Source organism: Hippocampus comes, unplaced genomic scaffold (assembly GCF_001891065.2).
Source record: "Hippocampus comes isolate QL1 unplaced genomic scaffold, H_comes_QL1_v1.1 scaffold148, whole genome shotgun sequence".
NCBI classification, from domain to species: Eukaryota; Metazoa; Chordata; class Actinopteri; order Syngnathiformes; family Syngnathidae; genus Hippocampus; species Hippocampus comes.
The window spans coordinates 190,244-208,721 of NW_017805006.1; the positions used below are offsets into that span (position 1 = coordinate 190,244).

The following is an 18,478-nucleotide window of genomic DNA, read 5'->3' on the forward strand; positions in this document are numbered from 1 at the left end:
ATAAAACCAAGTACCAAAAATGTATTGGGACCAAATTACACAAGAAACACACTCACTATCACACTCCCTCACACACACACACACACACACACACACACACACACACACACACACAGGAGGGAACATCTGGGAACATCAGGTCCTGTTTCGCAACGTCATATCAACTAACTACCTGACTTCTCCACTAAATAAAACTAATAAAAATCCACGGGTAACGGGCGCACGCACATACTTCTACGAGGCACACACACAGGAAAGGTCCGGTTGGGAACCTCATATCGACTGATACCTGACTTCTGCTATCAATACAACTTTTGACAACAATCCCCGGAGCACCAGAAACACAGGAAACGCACTCAATTCCCTTTTTAAGGTGTCTTGTAAAGAGATTCCCGATGCTTCGTGGGAAGTAAAGTCCAAACTAAGTCTTTTAAGTTGAATACACAGTCAAGAAATCAATAAAAATCCGACTTACTGACCAGTGGATGTTGTCGTCTGTGAAGCCGGGCGTCCACTTGCTCAGCTGCTGCCCAACTTTTAGACGTGAGCGTGCGCGCGAGCACGCCGGAGCGGAAAAGGACCGTAGCGCGCCGGCCCACCCTGGAGCGCGCACGCACACTCACGTCGGACCAGCCGGGGAAAGATGGCGCCTTTCGCCTGTAACACGCACATTCCGCTTTTGCGCAACACACTGTTGATTAATGGGCAAGAGCGGCTTGTGGTGGCTGGTGACGTCACGGCAACAGCAATTGTTATTTTAAAGTTGACTGAAGGCAATTGGAAAAAGTTTCGAGAAAGGCGAACTCGTAGAGTTAAACGCTACCCGCTTTTCTTCTTTGGACTTTGTCCCCCTCTTGTGACCGTTCATTGAATCGCATAGAAAATTAACCGCTCCGACTTCACCGCTTATCAAGATGCTAATCAGACGGCATCATAATTGCGCAAGTGTGCTGCCCAAAATAAACGTCATCTCTCAAATGTGCAGTTTCACTGTACAAGAGAAATTTCAGCTGAATGCATTCAAAAGCCGCAGCAACCACTTTTTTTTTCGTGTCAACTCAATTTATTGAATAGAAAAATACAAGCTTTTTGTCATGTTCTTACTCTCGGCCCTCAAAGTGCGCTTAAGGACACCGGTGGAGGAGTGAGTGTAAAGTAGTCGTAGGGGCAACATAAACAAAACTCATAATAAATTAAAAAAACAAAAAAACACCTGATGAGTAGTCGCAACTGGCGTGGATACTTTTGGTGCAAAAAAAACCCCATGTTAAATATGAATCGGCGCATGCCGCTCAGACACGCTGAACACTGGATTTATATAGCTTTTGTCTTCTACTTTCTCCCTTTCATAATTTTGCTGCTGTAAATTGGGAATGTCTCCATTATGAGACAAATAAAGGTTGTCTTATCTTTCTTAAAAAAAAGATATGCAAATATAAGCATTGGCTGCGTGGGCAAAACATTTGGTTGGAAGGAGGCCATGGTGGGAAAGAACAACACAAACACACAGCTGGCTCAGCATCGGCAAACGTGGTGATGGTGGTGGTCATCTCATGTAGTGAGTGATGGCTCGCAGTGTGTACAACAGCGCTGCTTGCAGGCGAGCCTCCAACACGATCAGGTTGGCATGCACCTGACAAAAACACACACACGCGCGCGTTACAATATGATAACATTTCAACAACACACAACAATGACGTCACGTTCACGTTCACGTGTGCACCAAGCATGTTAGGTCTGCATGGTAAGTGTTTGGTGTGTTAAATGTCTCAAGCGTGCCTGTTTATTAAATTAATCAGTGAGTGTTAAATGTGCATTTTTTAAAAAGTATGTTGCGTGCTTTAAGTGTGTCTGTGAAGTGTGTTACAATTGTGTGTTCAGTGTGGGTGTGTGTGTTACGTGTTAAGTGGACTGTGTCTCGTGCCTCAAGTGTGCCAAGGTTCGTATCGTTGTGCACCAAGCATGTTAAGTCTGCATGGTAAGTGTTTGGTGCGTTAAATGTCTCAAGCGTGCGTGTTTATTAAATTATTCAGTGAGTGTGAAATGTGCATTTTTTAAAAAAGTATGTTGCGTGCTTTAAGTGTGTCTGTGAAGTGTGTGTAGTGTGTTAACAATTGTGTGTTCAGTGTGGGTGTGGGTGTTACGTGTTATGTGGACTGCGTCTCGTGCCTCAAGTGTGCCAAGGTTCGTATCGTTAATGAAAACAAAATACAACAAAATTTGAAATGCCATTTTCATTAACTAAATGAAATTGAAAATTATTTTCTTTAAAAATTTTTATCAATGTTTATCAATTAAAATGTCCTTAGTTTTTGTCTTTGTCAAATAATATCATACATGAGCTTTTGGGGTTCATTTTAAAATTGTTCATTTTGGTATTGAGTCAGAGAATTGTAGTTCCATAATACTTGAAAAAAATATATCTGACACTTAACAAATATAACATATTAATAAACAATAAAACTAATAAAAATTAGCCTTAGCAGACGCATTCTGAGAACATCTGGAAACATCAGGGTTTATTTGGGATCGTCATACCGTCTTAATACCTGATTTCTGCCCGAAATCAAACTAAGAACACAAAAGCATAAGGCCTGTGAATAATGAAAAGCTATCTTTAAGTGACGCCCATTGAAATGCATTGGGAAAATTGAAAAACTTACAGGGGAGATTTTTGAGGGGTTGCAAAAAAATATAACCCCCCCTAAGGAATTTTGAAAAAAAAAAAAACCTTCAAAAACAAATTCAAACTCAATTAAAAAAAATACATTAAAAATATCAAAAGAAAATAAAACCCAATTACAAATGAAAAATGCAAAACTATGGTATGTGTGTGTGTGTGTGTGTGTGTACCTTCTCTGAGTGCCTGAAGTGCCTCCAGAAGGCGTGGTAGATGTGCCCGGTGGTCTGCTCGGGATGGCAGGCCATGGTCTTGATGAACACTTTAAGGGAGCGCTCCAGCAGCACATTGACGCTGCCGTAGTCGTAGTCGTCATACCTGTGGCGCAAATCACGGCGGCGGGCTCGTTCATTCAATGCGTGCCTTGGCGGCGGAGCAATGAAGACCAAAAAAAAAAAAAGAAAGGGCTGCGCTGACCGTATCCCGTAGAGACAGTGGATGTAGTTCCACAGGGCTTTCCTCAGCGTGTGCGTGTCCACACCCTCGTGCATGGCCATCCGGTGGTACGTCATGTTGCTCACCACCTCGGAACCGAAAAATCAACTCCATTACGCCACAGTCTCATTTCTTAGTTTTTCGCCACAATTTGGACATTCTCGGTTGAGGGTGCGCTCACTTTTGTTACCAGCAGATTAGACAAATGGCTGTGTGTGGAAGGAACGGGGGGAGGAGTGCTACCTGAAATTTCTCGTCAAGCAGCTGTCCCATGTCCGGCAGCAGCCTGTTGACCAGCGAGTAGCCGTGGTCCTCCCACGAGTAGTCCTGCATGTACCCAAAATGCCACGTCAAGCGACAGAAGGCAACCGAGGTTGTCTTGAAATAAGGCGGCCATTACCTGGGCTCTCATGGTGGGCGGAGCCTGCTCTCCTCTGGGTGCAAAGTCCTCGTATCTGAAATCCGGGTCCTCCATGAGGTGAAGGAGCCTCTCGGGTGGCGCGCCTCGCACCAAAGCTAAAAAGAGAACAGAAGTGTCAGACGAGCAACATTGTATCGGGAATTCTGGAGACACTTCTTGGTTTCATTTCATCGAAGGACGTACCGGTGGGGATACTCTCGCTTCGCTCCCTCTCAAAGCGTGTGACCATCTCCTCCTGCGTACACTCTTCCTCCTGCTGCTCCTGCAGCTCAACCATCCTCTTCATCAGCACTTCCACTTCCACTGCACCATCCACCAGCTACGCAACCACAATTTCGGCATTGAGCAGTTCCGTTCAGGTCTCTTGACAGCAATACAAAAAAAAAAAAAAATCCTGTGTTGTGTAAGAGCACCTCAGTCCTTACCTCCTGCCGGCCGTCCTCGTTTGCTGGGCTTTGGGGGCTGCGGGTGGGGTGGCCGGGCGACGGCGGCCGGAAGGTGTGGCCGCCCGCGTGATCCGGCTCGGGGTTGAGGCCGCAGCCCCACACGAAGGAGCAGAGCGCGTGGGCGTGCGTCATCAGGATGACGGCGTGGATCAGCTCGGCCAGTGACCAGCGCAGCTCGGCGCCCGGATAGACAAGCTCCTGTGGAAGGACGCATTAGGGGGATACCGTATTGGCCCGAATATAAGACGGTGTTTTTTGCATTGAAAAAAGACTGAAAAAGTGGGGGTCGTCTTATATTCGGGGTCTAGACATTATACCCATTCAGGACACTAGATGGCGCCAGATATCATTGAAGCGAATGCTGAACTTGACTCCCCAGGCCAAAGTGAACCCCTGTCACGAAGAATAAAAATAAAAACAGCGGTAGCACGAAGAAGAAAAAAAAATAAAAAAATAGCGGTAAGAAAGAAAAGAGAAGAAAATAATAGAAGAGCTAACAAAAAAATGGAGAAACGTAGCGACAATCTGGAGAAAAGTGGGTTGAAGATCGGCCAGGTTAACCGGCAGCTGATTAGTTATGATGTCATTTACATTTCAAAAACCAGAAGCCATTCATTTACGAATGTGATTGCACTTTAGTTTACATATTTTAAATGTTCAGATATTAAGATTTGAATGAGGCAAAATAACATGCTTTTTCTCTCAAATATATTGTTAGAATCATTTGTTTCAGATGTACTGTCATTATTTTCTGTTTAAAAATTAATTTGATGTTCAAAAAGTCTTTTTTCCAAACTTGAGTCTTGAAAAAGAGGGGGTCGTCTTATAACCAGGGCCGTCTTATATTCGGGCCAATACGTTTTTTTTTTTCCTTTCGAAATAGAGCCGGACTTACAACTTAAGTTCGAGGAGCTTTCAAATGTTTGTTTTTTTTTTTTTGTTTTGTTTTTTACCACGGCCAGATACTTCTCACTTACAACATTTTTAATTTAAGAAGCCTTTTAGGTTAAATGTCCTCAAAAGTATATTTAGGGTAGACCTGGATGTGCAGCTGTGTGATGAGCCAGGGTCTGTGGGCCAGCAGTTTGTTGAGGGGGTTGAGACCTCGGAGTTTTGGCGGGGCGTTCTGCAGCCCACTCAGCCAGCTCTCGTCTCCGCCGGCTTCCAAGAAGCTGGCGCTGTGCTGCTGTACCACGTAGGAGCAGTGGTGGCGGGCGGCGGCCTGAGGGGGACGAGCGGACAGATTAACCCTTTCATGCGCCAATAAATGATAACCTGTAACCTGATAGGCTGTACGCTGTAGTAACCGCTGCCCCTGAAAGGGTTCAAAGGCAGACATCGGTTTTGTCGGGCGTCGGGTGGACAGGGGAAGTCCGTTCGGCACTGCTCACCATGATGGTGATGTAGTGTCTCCAGTGGCGAGGCAGGGGGCCGTCCATCTCCAGCAAGGCATGCTGGGTCCTCAGAAAGCAGCTGAGGTAGGCGGGGTGCAGCGCCATCACCATGGTGACGTGGTCCACGCGGCCCAGAGACAGGAACGACTCGATCAGGATGTCCTGGTCCGGCCCATCTTTTAAGATCTAATCCCAGAGGAAAAGTGTTATTTCCGGACACGAGCATTTTTTTTAGGATTTGGGGAGGAAAATGTAATATTCAAGAGTAGCTCAATTTCACATGTGTAACCCCTGCGCCATTTTGTCATTGTGCCTTATCTACAAATGACTTTAAATTGGCTTAAAACTGATTCCTACTTCTACATTGTTGCTTTCGCTTTCATGTCATTAAGAACAGTGATTCTTCAAGTATGGTCTGCAGGCTCCCTCTAGTGGTACGCTGAAGAATCACTGCCTAATCGCAGTTCAGTTTCTAATTAACTTAAGTACAATACATTTGCATTTGATCATAAATATTCTTTTGAAACTTTTATTTCAGTACAATTATTTTTAAAGGCTTAAATAAAAAAATCCAATGACCCAATGACATTTTGGAAATGTAAAGACATTTGCAGACTCATTTGTCTTCAAGCCTCAAATGAGGCTGTTGTGAGTGGAAGCGACTCACCTGTTTGGCAGGAATAAAGGCACTGGGACCCGAGGCCAGGGCGCGAGGAATTTCAACTCCTTGCTCCTGGTGATCAAGAGGACAAAGATGTGTTGAAAAAAAAAAAAAACGTGGTGTTGGGAAACGCTGCTGGTGAGCCTGACGTGGCGAGATCACGGTGATGGGTCGTTGCGAAAGTGTGAACATGTCAAAATGAGTCAGGCCAAAATCATTCTTGTTTAGTGTTACATTTTAAAGTGTACTGAAGTCCACGGGAGGCTATTGACTTATTTGTGTGAAATTGTTTTGTCAGACAAATCTGGCCTAAACTGACGGTTATCTCCGAGGTGCTTGTTGTTTCATCAGTTACTTAGCCAGACTCAAATATTTACTTAGGTTGTCAAGAAAAAAAAAAAGGTCAAATTACAAGATTATAATAGAATGCATTTGCCAAGAAAAAAAAGGGTCAAATTACAAGATTATCATAGAATGCATTATCTAATACAAGTATTAATAATAATTTTGCAAAAACAAAATTATAAGGGAATTGGATATCATTAGCCTGACAACATAACCACCTAAATACAAAGTCATTTTAACCTTATTTTTACAACATTGATAATAGCAATGCACATGCTAAAATGATTTCTTTTGGGCTGTGTAGAACCGACATCATCCAGGTCACGGTATTGCACAAATGTTGAATTGAGGTAACGGGACTTGTTTGTTTTAATTTTTTTTTGCTTTTTGACAGCAGGAAAAGTCTTGTCATCATTTTAATAATAATAATACATTTGTGTCCTTACAATAATTTTGAGTAACTCACACATTAATACAACAATAATCATGTTCAATATTTATGAAATATGGCGCAATCACTTTAGAATTCCCAGGAGTAAAAAAAATTTGGTGTTACTTTTTTTCTTCCCCCATTATAGTCAAATTCAAAGAAAAATGTTGCCTTCATAAAAGTCGGCTTTCCATTGACGTGAGATGTCATCTTTGTTTTGCTCTCAAATCTCATTCAACAACTGTCTTTCTGATGGCACACCTTGAACTGTAATCTGACAGGCGGCCCGTGAAAATTGGCTTGAGCCCCTAAATAAAACATTTAACAATAAAGAGCTAAACTCACCGACATTTTCAGTAGACAAAAGTCCTCCTGGCTATTTCCTCGAGGAACATTTGGATGAAAAACTGCAGTTTGTTTGTCGGAAATAGCGAAGGGCGTTGGGGGCGTGAATGTGCGACAAGAGGGAGTTTGGCTTCATCAGGAAGTGGGCGAGCCATGACCACATAGGGGCGTGGCCACAACAGTAAGTCAGCGCGGATGACCAAAGGGGGGCGTGGCTTAGGCTGCTTGTTTGTGCTTCACCACTGAGGAGTCTTGCATCACCTTCTACGTGCACGTCTGATGAAACCAGTGGAAACTATAAAGTCCAACTTTTTGTTTTAAGACACTCTATTGATTAGTGTGATAAACTTAACTGCAGCTGAGGTCTTTTCAACAAATAGTCCAAGTTTTCACATTTAACCCAATGTTCTCTTTTGTGGTGCTGTTGGTCCATTTACTGTATTGTCAAGATGGCATGTCAAAATTAGCAAGTTTCACTTAACTGGTCTGAAAATGATTACATATCACAAATGGTGATTTTCATAACTGTGGATTTGTTGTGCTCCACTCTAACATCCTAAAAGTACCCATATTAGCAAAAGATGAGCAGGGGTTCGACCACCAACTGATGGCCAGCCAGCTTGAATAAGATTTCAGTACTGGTCCAAAAGGCAGGAGGAAAATTGAACCAATGCTGAAGCTATCATTAAATGCTAACGGTCTATAACTGCTTCAAACAAGGTGTATGCAGTAATAATTATGGTTGTATTATTGTCCATTTTTATGTTAGGTGTTCTGTTGTATTATTTTTGTTGTTTGTGTTACTGATATTTCTATTGACACACCAGCGTTATTGCATATGTGATGCATTTTTTTCTCAATCTAATCTGAAAGCCATTTATTTGTATAAATGCATTTTTTTTCAAATTGGAATAGACTGATGCCTGAGTGTCTTCGGACTAGTTTGGGGTGCATTTAAGGTTTAAAATATTAATATAGGCAATTATGCAACATTTTTGAGCGGCATGAACTATTCCCGTGATGGTCTCAGTCGGTAACCCCCCAAACATCGATGGTCCACTGCCTTGCTTCGCTCTCATCCTGTGCTGGTAGACTCACCTGTGCGGCCCGCAACAGCTCGGTGGCCCTGGATCGCACGTCCCGCAACGGACAGGACCGGGCCAGCCGCAGCAGATGCAGAAGCGTCTCCTTGCCCAGCCGCGTCGAACCCGGCCGGTCCAGACCCAGACACACCAGAACCCCTTGGCTGAGCTCCTCCAGAGCCGCCGCCCGTTCCTCCTCGTCTCTGCTACACAGCCGCGCCAGGGTCTTCATAGTCGTCCCTCCTCGGCCGTCGTCGGAGTCGGGCCCCGGGCCTGGTGCGCTGTCCCCGTTGGCCCGCCATCCAAATCCTGTTTCAGTGTCGCTGGCCATTGCACGCCGCTCGGCTGTCCGATTAGTGACGAACGAGCGAGCTGGTCGGCTGGGTAGCCGCCGTTAGCTCCGGGCTAACCGTTTTGTCGTTTATCTCGAAACGTCGGTGCCGGAGTTTGTCCGACACAGTGTACTACGCAATCCCGGGTTCCGTTAATGATTAACGCCGGTGCGAAGACGGCGGAAAACGTTCACGCAAGGCCGATATCCCTTCGCGCATCACCGGGGCGAAACTGAAAACAACCCAGCTAGGCTAAGCTAAGCTTGGGTAACAAAGCTAAAGATGCTCTCGTCAAAAGAGTTGTCAACAAACTTGTCACGCGACAAGCTCCCGAGTGAAAGGGGTGGCGGTCCGGCTGTCTTGAAGCTGGAAGACGGGCCGAACCAACAAACGTGACAATCAATAAAAAAAAACAAAAAAGGGCCGGAGGCTAGATTTTCCAAAGTTAATTCGACGCCGAAAGACATCGTCAATTCGCCGGTTTTACTCAGTCGAAGCTTTCTAGCCTTCACCAGCAACGTCATCGTGACGTTTACGGAACCTTCTAGAAATTAAACGTCGTACGTGCTAAAGTTGTTGTGTTTTTAACTACTCCAACGTTATAAGAAACGAGGTATTAAAAACCCAAGTTATTTGATGGAAACACCTTGAATTTAATTTAGAAGTCATGATGATTGCTGTAGTGTACACTCTCGTTCAAAAGTGTGGGGTCACTGAAAAACGTCATTATTTTACTTTTGATAATAAACTTGCCCATTTGTTAAACGTGAATGTGATTAAATGGACAGAAAACACAAATTATCTTAGATATTATGTACAGCATATTCTAAATATGCATTTGTTTTTCATTTCCTCTTGAGGGACTGTAATGAACCAGCACGGTGTGTTACTGGTTCGCACATCTGCCTCACAGTTCTGTGGTTCAGGGTTTGAATCTGGACTCCAACTTCATGGGTGGACTTAATTGCGTTTCCTTATTTACACATTCCAAAATCACCAATCTCACGTTCGCTGAAATCTCTAAATTGTGAATGCTTGTTTGTTATGTCCTCAAATGGTTGGCCACCAAGTGCTGCGTTACGGCACCTCGCATCCAAAATCAGTTGGAATAGGACAACCGTTATACAAAATGGATGGATGGATTATAATTACTAAAATATATAACATTCTGTCCTGTGACCATGTCTCTTTTTATCATTGGATATTACATTTGGAAACCGATATTACAAATTGGAAAAACTCGTTCTTGGATTTTAGCCTTAATTACCAGAAACACCACAGGGGTGGCACTACACTGGGGCTATATGGGAGTCTTTAGCTGCGACATAAATTTGTGAAGCCCCTCCAGCATTTTGATGGTCTAAAACATATTTATAAATTTGTATTTCAGCCCCCTATGTATTGACCGAGCCCCCCTTTAACCCCGCAGAGAAAAGATCCTGGAGCTGACCCTGGCTCGGCGACTGCCCGTAATACGCATGCGCATAAAATCCAGGCAGCCACTTCGGGTGTAAGCAAGGTGGCGGCATCACTCAACATTTTCCCTCCGGAGATTTAACTTTATTTATACCAACATTTGAAAAATTACATTAAAAACTAATTAATGGCTACAGCATTTAAAAAAAGAGAGAAATAGCCCCAACGCATTAGACGTGTGTGATGACGTCAGCAAAGCCCTATTGTAGAGGACGATGGCTTAGATGCGGCCGCTCTTCAGTAAAACTCTGCCTTCTAATCCACGGAGAGTTCAACTCAGTTGGCTATTGTCAATAAAAGACACGTTGAAAATGTGTTCCATTTTTACTTTCACTCCATGGAACTGTTCCCAACATTCCGCTCCCACCTGCCTCCCCCTTCTCTACCCCGGCAACGTGGCTTCTCCGTTGCCCGGTGGACGGACATGCTCCCACGCTAGTAAGGTAGTAAACGATGACGTTAGCCAGCCAGGTAAACCGAGAAATTACATATAGAAATACTGTAATGCGTTTATGTGATTGTGCTAATTTGCGTTGCTTGCTAAGGTGACTCCACCTCAACTTCCGGCCCCAGGTCGTCCCTTTTGAGGCCCAAAGTAGGGGACAAACATGTCCAAGAGGCTGATCCAAAACCTTGCCAAGATCATCTCGAAACAAGTGGACCGCTGTGCGTTGCTTTGCTGACAAGATAATGTGGCGAATGAGGCTAATGTTGCAATTCTAGACCGTTAGGAATTTAAACAAAAAAACAAAACAAAAATACATGGTGTCCATTTGCGGCTCGCCGTCCATTTTGTCCCGCACTGCGGCATACACTATAAAAACCTATACAGTGATCCCTCGCTATTTCGCGGTTCGTTTATCGCGGCTTAAGTGCATTGCGGATTTTTTCAAACATATTCATTAAAAAAAAAATAAAAAAAATTCAGTCCACAAAAAGTCCGCAAACGGTCTGGGAGAAGCAGCGAAAGTCAGCAAAACAACAGCGAGTCACATAGAGCAACATATACAGTACTACATGTATATGTTTACTGTATTTTGTAATTCATACACTAACCTAACCTAATTTATACATGTTTAAATCTATTAGTATACAGCATTAAGTAATGTTAATTATGACAAAATTTACTTCTACATGCATGTATACCATTAAATTTGGCCTTATAAATATTTTTTATACTCATACACATGTACATGTACCTATGGGGTGGGGGTCGCTACTTCGCGGATTTTCATTTATCACGGGTGGTTTTGGTCCCCATTAACAGCGATAAACGAGGGATTACTGTAATAACCTTGGCGATGTCACATTTCTCTCACGCACACCTTCTCTTGTCTTGCCAGTCAATCAAACGGAGGTAGAGTGCCTTATTCGTGAGTTTTACGCCATCCTTGGACAAACAACGAGCACCGGAAAGAGCAGCTTGGACGAAAGGAAGTTCAGAAGCATATTGACAAATGAGTTCGGCCTCACCAACAACACTATCATGGAAAGAGGTATCGCTTTTATGAAACGTGTTTTTTTTGTCTTTTTTTTTTTGCTTGGATACGAGTGTGACATGATCTGCTATCCAGTTTTCAGGACGTTCGACAAGGACAATGACAACTTTGTCAGCTCCAAAGAGTGGGTGGAGGGCCTGTGCGTGTTCCTTCGCGGCACCTTGGATGAAAAAATTAAATGTAAAAAGGGATAGAAATGCAAAATAGTCTTCAATTTGTCCGGCTAATCTGCCTTCCTTCCCCCCACCCTCCAGATTGTTTTCATGTGTACGACTTGAGTGGAGACGACTACATCGCCAGGGAGGAGATTCTTCTCATGGTGAGGAACTGCCTGCGGCTGCACGGTGAGGAGGACCCTTATGACAGCATCAAAGACCTGGTGGAGATCACGCTCAAGAGGATGGTGAGATGTTGGTCATGCCACGCCACTCCATTAAAGATGGAATACAAATATTTTCATTGACAGGACCACGACAATGACGACAGACTGTCTTTTGAAGACTACAAAAAGTCGGTGAAGGAGTTGAACATCGTGCTCGAGGCTTTTGGGACATGCCTCCCCAATGCCACGGTAACAGCAAGTTAATAAGTATAAATGTCAACATGACTATGGGAATAATTGATGAATCCTACACCTGTTTTTACAGAGGATTGAGATGTTCGAGCAGCGCGTATTCAATAATAAATGGGACCACAGATGAAGTCCATCAGCTTTGAACTATTTTTGTAATACATACCAACTGCTGTTTGTTTCTAATGTGTAAATAAAAGTCATTTTAATGTTATTTTTAAATAAATATCCTCGTGTGGTTTTGGCTGCAGTGAATCAGACAACTTCATCGTTGATTTTCTTTATCAAGAAAACATAAAAAATAATGTATTTTCTACTGTGACACATTTTTTACTTTATTGACGTAATTGAACAGAATTTTGCTGGAGTTGAAGCGTAGTACTCAGGTAATGATGTAGAGATCTCAAGGTGAAGTGTCGTATTTTGAAAGGCAAGTCACCCGGGCTGCGAAATAAAAGTTTTGTTTTCACGACACGGAAGAGCGCGATTGCGCTTTGTCGCCTGTAGATAGCAGTGTTTTCCACAGTTTACCATGGGTAAGTTAAAACGCCGGTTTCCTCGTTGTCTACAATTTTAAAAAGTTATTTAAACTTGATCCCATTTCAACAAAATCAAAATGGCATCGCGTTTATGACCCCACCTTCCAAATGAAAAACCCGATTGCTAACAATGGAATAACTTAAAATCAAAGCGCACAGTTTGCAAAAAAACAAACAGTTGATTAACAATTCGGTTTGAATTGTCCTCCAGAGCCATTTGGACTGCAGAGACTACTCCGCTTTGGGTGTAGTTGGTAGTTTCTCATGACCACAAACAAAAAGGCGTCCAGTTTCTCACCTGTCACACTCAAAACGACCCCAGCTTTCACAAATTAACAAAAGTGCTTTTAAACCACGGCGATTGTACACTCGAGCACCGCCCACGAGACTATTTTTGTTTACTTCTGCAGCCACGTTTCCGAACCCCATTTCCTATTGTGTGCACTTCAAAATAAAAATATTGGATACCGGTGCTGATTTACCAAGTCAAACTCGTGTACGGCTTTATTTTGAAAAAGAAAAAAAAACAGGCACATGCGCTTCCGACCTTGAAGCCAATCGCTGCCACAGCGCGACGATGTGTAGTTGGTCACTTTCACATGTAACCCGTGTAAACAAATATTCCTTACATGTGTGACGGTTTACATGTCCGCATTCACGCGTGAGACATGTTCAGCGGCATTCAACCCGTGACAGTTGTTTTTAACAACGCGAAAAACTGCTTCCTCCACGTGCCCGCCAAGTTAATTTCCCATCTGTCGCTGAAGGAGGTAAGCTAACTACAGTTAGCCGGCGTGGCTACTTACACCAAAGTTTCCCTCGACTTTGGTCAACCATTCAAGCACGACTGAAAGACGCGTTAACGTTTGCGATATTACATACAACCAAGTTGAGTAGCACTGGATTAACTAAAATAATTTGAGGTAATTTGGTGGTATGTATTCCTCTCAAAAGATAAAACACAACATGTCATTTGGTGTATTCATTAATCCAAGTAAGACCTGCTGCGGTTTCCAGCTGTCCGAATTTCCTTCGATTTGAGCCAAACTTCTCCCAGTCTGACTGAAATAACGTATTCTGTAACAGTTCAATGACACGGTTATTAACACTAGTTGTAAATCATCCGACAGGCTGGCACTCCCACGTGCCCAGCAATCAATTTTTATGAGGAATTTGAGGACTAGAAACTGCCGTGTTTCAAAAAAAAATGCTACAGTACAAAAGGGAAGACACGCAATTAGGAATGTTATAGAAAACAGACAAATGGACATATCCAGACTTCATCAGCGGTACTGGTAGATTTTAGACACTGGTTACTGTTTCCTGTCCTCCAGCATGACGTCAATGACTTTGGTTTCAGAACCAGGCCTTGGAGTTGTCCAGTTGTCGTGACGGCCCACCGGCGTTCCTCAGCTGGACTCTGAGCCGCAGCTCCTCCGACTCGGATGGCCAATGCGTGGAGCTGTGCAGACACCTGGCAGACAGGCTGGGCCTGCGGGACAGAGAGGAGGTAAAAGTCCGTCTTTTTTTCGTGCGAGCACCGCGGGTTGATGAGCTTGTTGTGTTCCTCAGGGGTTCTTGAAGGCATGTCAGCAAGTGTCGTCGGTGCATCGAGTGTTTGTGGAGCCGCTCTCGGCTGACGACTGGGAGCTCTTGGTATGTTCTTGTGTCATTGAAGAGAGCCCCCAAAAAAAAAAAAAATAAAAACATTTCATGTTGTCATTACACTCTAAGGAGCTGCATAGTGGCGCACTCGAGCAGAAGCTTTTGGATCAGATCCGGGTGGTGTTCCCAGATGCTGTTTTCCCCGTGTGGGTGGATAGCCACACAGTCATCTACATCCACATTGGTAAAAAATATTTTGAAGAACCTTTTTTGGGGGTGGTGGTGGGGGTCTTTTTTTTTTCAACCAGATCAATTTCTTTAATTCAACATAATGGGTATTTTTCTTGAAATTGTTTTTTTTTCCCCCAGGAGAGCCTCATTTTTCAAGAAAGAACATTTGTAATATGGAATTCATATTACTAAATTGAAATTCATGTTTTGCATGTTCATTTAAAATAAAAATCAGCTGTTACATTAGAAAAGCGAATCTAACATTGTATCCTATCAATCTCGATACAGAGTAAAATATTAGTTTTTTTTTAAAAATTGTACATAGCTTGTGACTAACAAAATCCTCAATTTCACCATTATTAGAAAATCTAACATTTACATCAACAATTCAAATGGTTTTCAGACTTAGAAATTAGTTTGCCCTTTGTTTTATGTTTAATGAACGCGTATAATGTAAGAGTTTAATTTCCCTTTGAATTGAAGAACGGACACGAATTAACTTTTTATTGAGAATCAAGCTGTTTACGTCGCCTCCCTTCTTGCAGCGTCCTTGTCACCTTCGGTGCCTTACGGACGCCTGGAGCCCTTTACGGAGCTCGTGGTGACTCCCAAGAAGCAGGCCAGCCACCTCAAGGGGCTTCCCCACTCCCGTTTTGACTCACCACCCACACCTGCAGCCCCCCCTCAAACCATCTCCCCTCCGAGTCAGCAATGGGGGGGCATAGCGGACCTGAAAAGTCTGTTCAGCTACATGACAAAAGGCACCCGTGACCCACTTAAGGAGGTCCTATCAGTACCGGAGGTCCCCACCCTGCTCGCCGACGCCCTCTACAGAGTATGTGGCTCACCCCCTCTGTCTCTGGCCGCCGCCAGCCACGTGGCGCCCGGCGTGCTTCACGTCTTCCCCTTGGAACACGGCTCGAATTTCGACATCGCGGACGCTCAGCCAGAGATGACCTACGGGCTGCTGTCCAAAGTGCCTTCGCCCACGGAGAGAGCCAGGGTGGAGAAGAAGAAGAAGAATGCGGCAGGAGATGGAGGAGCGGAGGCCAAAGGTCAGGAGGCCACGGTGGTGCGCTTGGTGTGCCATGGTACTGATATGCAAAGACGACACACCCAGGGAAGCATCCACTGTGGTCAAGTTTGGGTGAGACAGACAAAAATAAAACAAGGCTCTCGCCCACACTCTTTTTCTCCTTGTATTTGAATTTTCGATTTTTTGGACCAGATTCCTCCAGTCTTGGCTGTCAGGCTCGACATCCCGCCACATTCAGCAGTGAGAATAAAGCCGGTGAAATCAACCGTGAAAGAGGCGTCCGCCATTCAACTCCAGCCTCTAAAACCACTGGTGAGTCTCAAAGGAGTCAAATTTATGTGTGAAAATTCATGGCATTCTTTATACTAAATATATTTCTATCAAACAAGAGTCAAGTTGTATTTTTTTTTTCCAAGATAAAAAATATTGCAATGTTAGCTTTTTTTTTTTTTTAAACCCAAAAAACTAACAATAATCTAATGAGAACATTTAATGTTATTTCTTTGTGAATAGTACTATTTTTATGATTGAAAATACGAACCTTATGATAAATGGGAGTTCCAAAAATATCTTCCTCCTCAGACGGAGACGGAGGAGGGCGAGGAGGAGGCGATCCAGACGGCCTTCCTTGGCTGGCTGCACACTCAGACTCACCAACCTTTGGCGTGCTTGACGCCACGAGCCGGCTCCGTCCTCCTACACGCCACTGACGGTGAGTCCAACCCCCCGCCCCCAAAAAAACCCCCAAAACTCATCATCCAAGTTCACCAGGGCGCTCTACCTGAGCAATGTTGGTCCTTTCCTTCCAGACAAGTTGGAATTTGCTGTGACAGTGCTGAGACCAGAACCAGAACCCGAGCGCGATCCGCCAGACCAGCTGTTTCTGCTCTCACCTTCCGTTTTACAGAAGAAACACATACAGGTTTACTGGATTATTATTTTTTTTTCCAAAAATCAATTCATTCCATCTCCATCATCATCATCGCACGTGTTGTGTCCTGCGTTCAGGTAGTCCGAGACCCGGCGTCCGTACCAGCTGCTGAAGTGGACCCACCAAAACCAGATCTTCCCTCTCTGGATTCTCTCGGGTAAGTCAACAGAGTATAAATCACAATTTTAGCACGCTTGCGTTTCAAACATATTTGTTTGATGTGTTTTGTTGTCAAGAGGTGTGGAGGAGCTGAGCAGAAAAAGTTTGGAGTTCATCTCCTACAGTCTTCTGGCGACTCCGTTGGCCAGAGAGCTGCTGGGAATCATCGGACGAGGACACACTGCCGAGAAAAGAAAAGGGGAAGAGAGACCGACCATTCAGCGTTATCAAGTGCTTTCATGTGGACTCTTTCCATTTCCATCGGTGCATTTTTGAATGAAGAAGAAAAAAAACATTCTTTGGGGCGGGGCTTTCATTTTGAAAACGACACTGCCTAGAAAAGAAAATGGGAAGAGACCATTCAGCGTTATCAAGTGCTTTCATGCGGACTCTTTCCATTTTCATCGGGGGATTTTTGAATGGAGAAGAAACAAACATTCTTTGGGGCGGGGCTTTCATTTTGAAAACAGAGTCTTTTATGAAATATTGAGTAGTCTAACCAGAATGTATCCCTAACCTCCTTGTAATGGGTCTCTACAGTCCTGAGGTGTCCCTAATAAAGTGGCCATGGTTCTTTTGTGAAATATTGAGTAGTCTAACCAGAATGTATCCCCCCCACATCCCTCCTTGTAATGGGTCAGTACAGTCCTGAGGTGTCCCTAATAAAGTGGCCATGGTGTCTTTTCGTAGGGCAGCGGAAAGAGCGCACTGTCTCGCGCCCTCTGCAGGAAGGCTGCAGAGCAGCTGGACGCCCACGTGGAAGTGGTGGAGTGCAAAACGTTACAAGGTGCTCGGGCCGCTTGACAAGTCTTCTCCATTACCGCGGTATCGTTTTCATTCTTCTGAATTTTGAAGAGAAATTATTTTCCCTAGGCAAAAGGGCAGAGACGATTCGCCAGACCCTGCAGGACGTTTTCACGCAGGCGGAATGGATGCAACCCTCCGTGGTCCTGCTGGACGACTTGGATCACGTGAGCCGGGCGTCCGCCTCGCCCGAGCACGAGCACGGCCCCGAGGCGCTGCTGCACCTGCACGTCGCGCAAAGTATTTTCGGAGCAGGACATGAGCATTAGGATTGTTGTCGTCGGATGCGGTCCGTCATCGTTTTGTGTCGTCATTGTCGTAGGCTTGCGGGACCTCGTGAAAGATGCGATGGATCATGACGTTCTGATGTGTTTGATGGTGACCAGTGAGAGCAAACGCTCGTTACACGAGACGCTCACGCACGTGCAAGGAACGCACTTCTTCCAGGCCTTCGCGGACATACGACCACCCGACCAGGTCGAAAGCTCGCTCTCTGCATCGCATTGACACCAAGTTAGGGATTGATCCCGATATTTGGCATTTTGGCAACATTAACCTTAAAAAAAAAAATAAGAATAATAATCCAGTATTTCAATAAAAGTTTCACTTTCAATTGGGTGAACGTCAGGGAACTTTTTACTGCAACTTTCAGTTAAGTTTATGTAAGACGTTGCTAATCCTGTGAAGTGAAAGATTAACATTTCAGTTTTATTCAAATTCTGGTCAACCTATTTAGTGTCGAAAATTCTCGGGAGCTATCGTTGAAGTTTCATGAAGCTTTCATGCCGCTGAACCCTGGAGCTCCCTGCACTTTTTGTTTGAAATTTAAAACATAGATGTCTATTGTCTCCAGATGAAAAAGGGAAACACCTTGAAAATCGGAAAAGTTCAATCATCAACACGCTTAAAAACATTTACAATACCGGAGTTTGTATTTTAAACATTTTGACGCCAATACTTTCCATTTTCCCGCAAATTTTATCGGCAACAAATAGCTACTATCAGCCTCCTTTACTACGACTAAAAAATATCCGGATTGACCCAGGGGGGGTGGGG

General features: G+C 44.1%; 3 protein-coding genes across 6 annotated transcripts in view; 2 read left to right on the plus strand and 1 right to left on the minus strand.

The window, feature by feature from the left end:
• sesn2 (sestrin 2) overlaps positions 1–9,089 on the minus strand; it is a 12,707-nt gene extending 3,618 nt beyond the window's left edge. Inside the window, exons 1-11 of one of the 3 annotated variants that reach the window (XM_019859669.1) lie at positions 8,256–9,089; positions 6,044–6,109; positions 5,374–5,562; positions 5,022–5,204; positions 3,962–4,180; positions 3,720–3,855; positions 3,516–3,631; positions 3,359–3,442; positions 3,098–3,204; positions 2,854–2,998; positions 1,041–1,633 (exon numbers count right to left, since the gene is read on the minus strand). In XM_019859669.1, coding sequence (XP_019715228.1) covers positions 1,547–1,633; positions 2,854–2,998; positions 3,098–3,204; positions 3,359–3,442; positions 3,516–3,631; positions 3,720–3,855; positions 3,962–4,180; positions 5,022–5,204; positions 5,374–5,562; positions 6,044–6,109; positions 8,256–8,570 — 1,647 coding nt within the window. In that variant the 5' untranslated portion in view covers positions 8,571–9,089 and the 3' untranslated portion in view covers positions 1,041–1,546. Of the gene's footprint in view, positions 1–1,040; positions 1,634–2,853; positions 2,999–3,097; positions 3,205–3,358; positions 3,443–3,515; positions 3,632–3,719; positions 3,856–3,961; positions 4,181–5,021; positions 5,205–5,373; positions 5,563–6,043; positions 6,110–7,157; positions 7,333–8,255 lie in introns of those variants that run through there. The other 2 variants (XM_019859661.1, XM_019859677.1) reach the window with 2 other exon arrangements.
• Positions 9,090–10,071: 982 nt separating this feature from the next.
• On the plus strand, positions 10,072–12,375 carry LOC109509849 (EF-hand calcium-binding domain-containing protein 1-like). Of its 2 annotated transcripts, none has more exons than XM_019859714.1 (7): positions 10,072–10,518; positions 10,593–10,713; positions 11,391–11,543; positions 11,622–11,726; positions 11,801–11,949; positions 12,013–12,117; positions 12,194–12,375. In XM_019859714.1, the coding sequence occupies exons 2-7, from the start codon at positions 10,656–10,658 to the stop codon at positions 12,245–12,247; spliced, it is 624 nt and encodes a 207-aa protein (XP_019715273.1). In that variant the 5' UTR covers positions 10,072–10,518; positions 10,593–10,655; the 3' UTR covers positions 12,248–12,375. The 2 variants fall into 2 exon arrangements, with proteins under 2 accessions (XP_019715273.1, XP_019715283.1); XM_019859724.1 differs by having other exon boundaries at positions 10,072–10,490.
• Positions 12,376–13,194: 819 nt separating this feature from the next.
• The window catches only part of pex1 (peroxisomal biogenesis factor 1), a 9,821-nt gene continuing 4,537 nt past the window's right edge, over positions 13,195–18,478 (plus strand). The window contains exons 1-13 of the mRNA XM_019859640.1: positions 13,195–13,426; positions 14,017–14,166; positions 14,229–14,312; positions 14,391–14,505; positions 15,038–15,639; positions 15,721–15,840; positions 16,111–16,240; positions 16,338–16,450; positions 16,537–16,616; positions 16,696–16,849; positions 17,309–17,405; positions 17,492–17,662; positions 17,745–17,899. Coding sequence (XP_019715199.1) covers positions 13,325–13,426; positions 14,017–14,166; positions 14,229–14,312; positions 14,391–14,505; positions 15,038–15,639; positions 15,721–15,840; positions 16,111–16,240; positions 16,338–16,450; positions 16,537–16,616; positions 16,696–16,849; positions 17,309–17,405; positions 17,492–17,662; positions 17,745–17,899 — 2,073 coding nt within the window. The 5' untranslated portion in view covers positions 13,195–13,324. The remainder of the gene's footprint in view (positions 13,427–14,016; positions 14,167–14,228; positions 14,313–14,390; positions 14,506–15,037; positions 15,640–15,720; positions 15,841–16,110; positions 16,241–16,337; positions 16,451–16,536; positions 16,617–16,695; positions 16,850–17,308; positions 17,406–17,491; positions 17,663–17,744; positions 17,900–18,478) is intronic.